At 50.7% G+C, this 5,503-nt stretch overlaps 1 protein-coding gene across 1 annotated transcript; it reads right to left on the bottom strand.

The window, feature by feature from the left end:
- Positions 1–3,765: 3,765 nt before the first annotated feature.
- On the bottom strand, positions 3,766–5,080 carry LOC124679378 (oxygen-evolving enhancer protein 1, chloroplastic-like). Its single transcript, XM_047215149.1, has 2 exons — positions 4,799–5,080; positions 3,766–4,706 (listed from the first exon to the last, which is right to left on the bottom strand). The coding sequence occupies exons 1-2, from the start codon at positions 5,015–5,017 to the stop codon at positions 3,945–3,947; spliced, it is 981 nt and encodes a 326-aa protein (XP_047071105.1). The 5' UTR covers positions 5,018–5,080; the 3' UTR covers positions 3,766–3,944.
- Positions 5,081–5,503: the final 423 nt, after the last annotated feature.

The following is a 5,503-nucleotide window of genomic DNA, read 5'->3' as shown; positions in this document are numbered from 1 at the left end:
AACTGAAAATCAGCCTGAACCTCATTTTTGGGCCCCCTCGGCCCATTTCACTCCCCCCAGAATTTCGGCCCAAGGTCCGCGCCTGGTCGTACGGGTTATGGCAACGTACTAAAAAGATACATTTTGCATAGGTCTTTCATGTATTCTTTTTTTGATAGTTAATTCATGGAGCGACGTTATGTAATCCGTGAACTTGTAATAATTAGAAGCACTTGAGACTTCTTAATAAAAAGATGCGTTCATATCTGATGCATAGGCTAGGGTGTTAATTCTCCATTTCAAAGAAAATTGGAGTACATGCAAGTCTTGCTAAATCTAAACCAGCTCCATCTCTAACTATAGAGTTTGTATATATTACTTCAAATTATCTTATTAGGCATTATAGTTCTAACAATCACGACCTATACATGGTTTGCCTTTGTGCTAGTAACGTTGACATTTAGTTTAAGAACTTCCGGCCAGTTTGGTAGGCTGAACGCATCGGACCAACAGAAAATGGCTTGTTTGGTTTCCTGGGGTCACCCGCGTTGTTGCACGAACCGTTTCTTAAAACATCCTCGGGCCAGGCCTTGGAACACGCTTAAATTGATCGTTTCCAGCGGTGCAGGCACGTTCTCTGCACTGGGGCGCTCGATGGATGCAACCTTGGTAGGTGAAAGAGCTTCCGCTCACTCTCCGTTAAACTACTGCACATACCATCTCTTCAATCAACATAAACATACTCCAAATCAAAATAAGATGTATATGAAAAAGACGTGTGTCGATGATATGAATCAATTCCTACAATTGGTTTCGAGTTTCGAGTTTCGTCAGTCGTAAAGCGTCAATTTTGTGTATGAAGTTTTGAGCGAATTTTGCCAAATTCGTCGCACACGCTCAACCGTTTAAAATTTCCTTTGATTAGTAGGTTCACCTCACCATTTCGCATGACTTTCGCGTTGAAAGGTTTTTATTTCGGTGCACATAGATGAATACATAAATAACTCGCTAGTATATTATAATTCGTACGTATATGTGAGTATGTTTTGGAATACTTTTGCTCCACTTCTCACTTGCCATCTTCATGGATGGCAACATGATGACGATAGATGAGAAGTGAGTGGTGATAATCCATGGTGGTGGCGGCGTGGTGATGTTCGTCTTCGTGGTCGGCGACGTGATGATGCTTGTGACCGGAGTGACCGGCGGCGTCACGGTGGTGTTCGTCTTCATGGTCGGCAACATGGTGATGCTTGTGACGGGCGTGAACAGCTGTGTCATGGTGGTGTTCGTCTTCGTGGTCGGCGATGTGGTGATGCTTGTGACCGGCGGTTTCATGGTGGTGTTCGTCTTCGTGGTCGATGACATGGTGATGCGTGTGACAGACGTGAACATCGGTGTCATGGTGGTTGATACGTCTCCAACGTATCTATAATTTCTTATGTTCCATGCTAGTTTTATGACAATACCTACATGTTTTATTCACACTTTATAATGTTTTTATGCATTTTCTGGGACTAACCTATTAACAAGATGCCACAGTGCCGGTTCCTGTTTTCTGCTTGTTTTTGATTTCAGAAAAGTTGTTTTACAAATATTCTCGGAATTGGACGAAACAAAAGCCCACGGCCCTATTTTCCACGGAGTGTTCCAGAAGACCGAAGAGGAGTCGAGGAAGGCCAACAGGGGGCCCTCCTCATATGGCGGCGCGGGGGGCCCCACTGCAGCGCCGAGACGTGGGGAGGGAGCCCCCTAGCTCCCCCGACGCTGCCCCTTCGCCTATTTATTCCTTCGTCCCCGAAAACCCTAGTACCAAGAGCCAAAATACCAGAGCAGTTCCAGAGACGCCGCCGCCGTCAACCCTAACTCGGGGGGTTCAGAAGATCTCCTCCGGCACCCTGCCGGAGAGGGGAATCATCACCGGAGGGCTCTACATCACCATGCCCGCCTCCGGACTGATGCGTGAGTAGTTCATCCTTGGACTACGGGTCCATTGCAGTAGCTAGATGGTTGTCTTCTCCTATTGTGCCATCATGTTTAGATCTTGTGAGCTGCCTATCATGATCAAGATCATCTATTTCTAATGCTACATGTTGTGTTTGTTGGGATCCGATGAATACGGAATACTATGTCAAGTTGATTATTGATCTATCATATATGTGTTGTATATGATCTTGCATGCTCTCCGTTGCTAGTAGAGGCTCTGGCCAAGTTGATACTTGTAACTCCAAGAGGGAGTATTTATGCTAGATAGTGGGTTCATGTCTCCATTGAATGCGGGGAGTGACAGCAACCCCTAAGGTTGTGGATGTGCTGTTACCACTAGGGATAAAACATCAATGATTTGTCTAAAGATATTTGTATTGTTTACATTACGCACAGTACTTAATGCAATTGTCTATTGCTTGCAACTTAATACGGGAAGGGGTGCGGATGCTAACCCGAATGTGGACTTTTTAGGCATAGATGCATGCTGGATGGCGGTCTATGTTCTTTGTCGTAATGCCCTAAGTAAATCTCATAGTAGTCATCATGATATGTATGTGCATTGTTATGCCCTCTCTATTTGTCAATTGCCCAATTGTAATTTGTTTACCCAACATGTTATTTATCTTATTGGAGAGACACCACTAGTGAACTGTGGACCCCGGTCCATTCTTTTACATCTGAAATACAACCTACTATAATCATTGTTCTCTTTTGTTTTCTGCAAGCAAACATCATTTTCCACACCATATGTTTAATCCTTTGTTTTCGACAAGTCGGTGAGATTGACAACCTCACTTTGTTAAGTTGGGGCAAAGTAGTTTGATTGTGTTGTGCGGGTTCCACGTTGGCACCGGAATCCCAGTGTTGCGCCGCACTACACTCCTTCACCAACAACCTTCACGTGATCTTCATCTCCGACTGGTCCGATAACCTTGGTTTCTTACTGAGGGAAAACTCGCTGCTGTACTCATCATACCTTCCTCTTGGGGTTCCCAACGGACGTGTGCTTTACCGTCACAAGCAGTGGTGTTCGTCTTCATGGTCGGCGAAGTGGTGATGCTTGTGACCGACATGACCGACGGTGTCATGGTGGTATTCGTCTTCGTGGTCGGCGACGTGGTGATGCTTGTGATCGGCGTGAACGGCGGTACCATGGTGGTCTTCATCTTCGTGGTCGGCGACGTGCCCATGCTTGTGACCGGCGTGATCGGCGGTGTCATGGTGGTCTTCGTCTTCGTGGTCGGCGACGTGGTGATGCTTGTGACCAGCGTGACTGGCGGTGCCATGGTGGTTGCTTGCTTCATGGTCGGCGACGTGCTCATGCTTGTGATGGGTGAGGACCGTGAGGTAAGGTCACCATGTTGCCTTATAGATGAGGCTAATAAAAAGCATGCGAGAAACCAAACAATGGGGACTCGCTTCCCAATCAGGTGCAAAAATAAGCGACCCAGGCGACCAAACAACATGACTTTTCTTGCCCATGACCCGTCTCAAACGCGCAGGTGCTTTCTTCCCACTGGTGCAGTGGTGGAAAATATTGGCTCAGGCTACCAAACGGGCCCTTCGTCTTGGTGAATGACTTCATTTATATCTCAGCTTGTTTTTTTATTGGAGGATTCTCTCAGCTTGTTTTGAAAGCATCATCTTGCGCGTTCCAAGGAATATTGGTGCCCAAGTTTTTTTAAATCTATCTTCATTAATTGGGTGTCAAATTCTAACAGAAAGCCCAAATGGTTTTAGGAATTCAGATCGCAAAGAAGTTGGAAGCGATATGTTTTGAAGATAAGCACGTAGACATGCATGGGGGATCAATATCATTCAGTTGGTGAGGAAGAATTCACAGAAGCTAAAGTAAAAACCAATTACAGCCCGGATTTGCATTACTAGATACACACATGTCGCCTCGATTCTTCCCTCTCCACCGATCAACCCGCGTACGCATGCACAAACGGTACCATCGCTTACTTGACTCTGCTCTAGTTGGACTCGAGCTGCGCGTACCACACACCCTGGATCTTGACATCCTTGGGCGCCTTGGCGCCGAGATCAGTGTCAGACGGCTGCACGCTCTCGAAGACGCCGATGACCTCGCCGGTGTCCGGGTTGCTCTTGGTGACGCTGAGCGTGATGTTGCCTGTGGAGGAGGAGGCGTTCTTCACGTTCTCCTTGGCGAGCTCCTCCTCGTCTCCCCTGCCTCCGGCGGGCAACGCCACCGCGTTGTCGTAGCCAGTAGAGCCACCACGGCCCTTCGGGTCGAGGAAAGAGGAGCCCCTGTAGCTGGGCACGAGGAATGGTCCGCTGAAGCTCTCGGGCTTGCCGGTGGCGACGAGCTGCTTGACGGTGAAGAGGAAGGGCACGCGCTCGCCTCCCGGGAGCTGCACGGTGACGGCGGCGTAGTCGATGCCGTCCTTCTCCTCGAACTTGAGGCTGCCGTCGGCACCGACCTCGAGGGGACCCTCCATCTCGTCGAGGGTGTAGGTGAGGCGGGTCATGAGCTTGGTCTTCTGGAAGGCCGGCGGCTCGTTCTTCTGGATGCCCTCCGCCTTGACGGTGAAGGAGGTGGGCTCGAGGCAGAACTTCTTCACCTCGTACTTGCCGGCCTTGAAGGGGAAGGTGTCGACGCCGCCGTCGATGGTCGGGCACTGGTTCGCCGTGCCGGTTCCCTTCACCTCCATGTACGTCTTGCTCTGGATCTCGTCGAAGGTCAGCCTCTTGGGCGCCCCCTCCGCGCTTGCGCCCTGCACCACAAACACCCCACGTTACTCTTTGATCGGCTAACTAGCTAAACGTGCACGTCCGTAGACGCAAAGAGACTACATAATAAACTTACGGAGACGAGGAGAGCAGAGGTGGCGAGGGCGAAACCGGCCATCTTGGCGGCGTCAGCGCACTTGTTGGCGACCTCCCTGATGTCGGACTGGAGGGAGCAGGTGACCCTTGCGACGTGGGACGACGGCCTCGCGGAGGAGGGCAGCATGACGGAGGATGCCCGGCCGCCGATCTTGGCCGGCTGCATCAGGGTGGCCGCGGCTTGGAGAGACGCTGCCATGTCTGCCGCTTGGTGGGGGTTGGGTCTGCGCAGTGAGAGAGCTAGCTAGGCCTTTTGTCAGGGGCGCGGCAAGTGTTTGTTATCTATGCGCGGGGCGGATCAGAGTGGCGGATAAGAGAATGCCTCCCATTGGTGGCTTCCGGATAAGAGTATCGTCCGTCTGTTCTCGTAGCCACCAGCCAGCCATTTTTAGTGGCCCTTGTTGCCTCAGTCGATCTCCGTCCTTCTCCTCTGCCGGATCAACCACATGCTCGGCGCCGCGCCGGCACACTTCGCCAGTCGCTGTCACCGTAGCTAGCATCAGCAGCTTGATTTGCTGCCAAGCCGCTACTGTGAGTCCTCGGCGCCATAGCAAAGCTGCCCGACACTGTGCCGCGCCGGCATGAACTCTCACCGCCGCCGAGCTCCGGTGACCACGGCAGCCCAGCACGACGCATTGCGTGTTCGCTTACACATCTGCCATGGGCACCCCTGTACAGATCCACC

The sequence above is a fragment of the Lolium rigidum genome, chromosome 7 (genome assembly GCF_022539505.1).
Source record: "Lolium rigidum isolate FL_2022 chromosome 7, APGP_CSIRO_Lrig_0.1, whole genome shotgun sequence".
Classification (NCBI taxonomy): domain Eukaryota; kingdom Viridiplantae; phylum Streptophyta; class Magnoliopsida; order Poales; family Poaceae; genus Lolium; species Lolium rigidum.
The sequence above is the reverse complement of the archived record's forward strand: the minus strand, read 5'-3'. Positions and strand labels throughout refer to the sequence as shown.

Bases quoted from the DNA above. Each gene is read 5' to 3' on its own strand.
- LOC124679378 (XM_047215149.1), bottom strand. From the start codon at position 5,017: ATGGCAGCGTCTCTCCAAGCCGCGGCCACCCTGATGCAGCCGGCCAAG. The intron at 4,707-4,798 runs GTAAGTTTATTA...TTTGTGGTGCAG, and splicing joins CCTCTGCTCTCCTCGTCTCC to GGCGCAAGCGCGGAGGGGGC.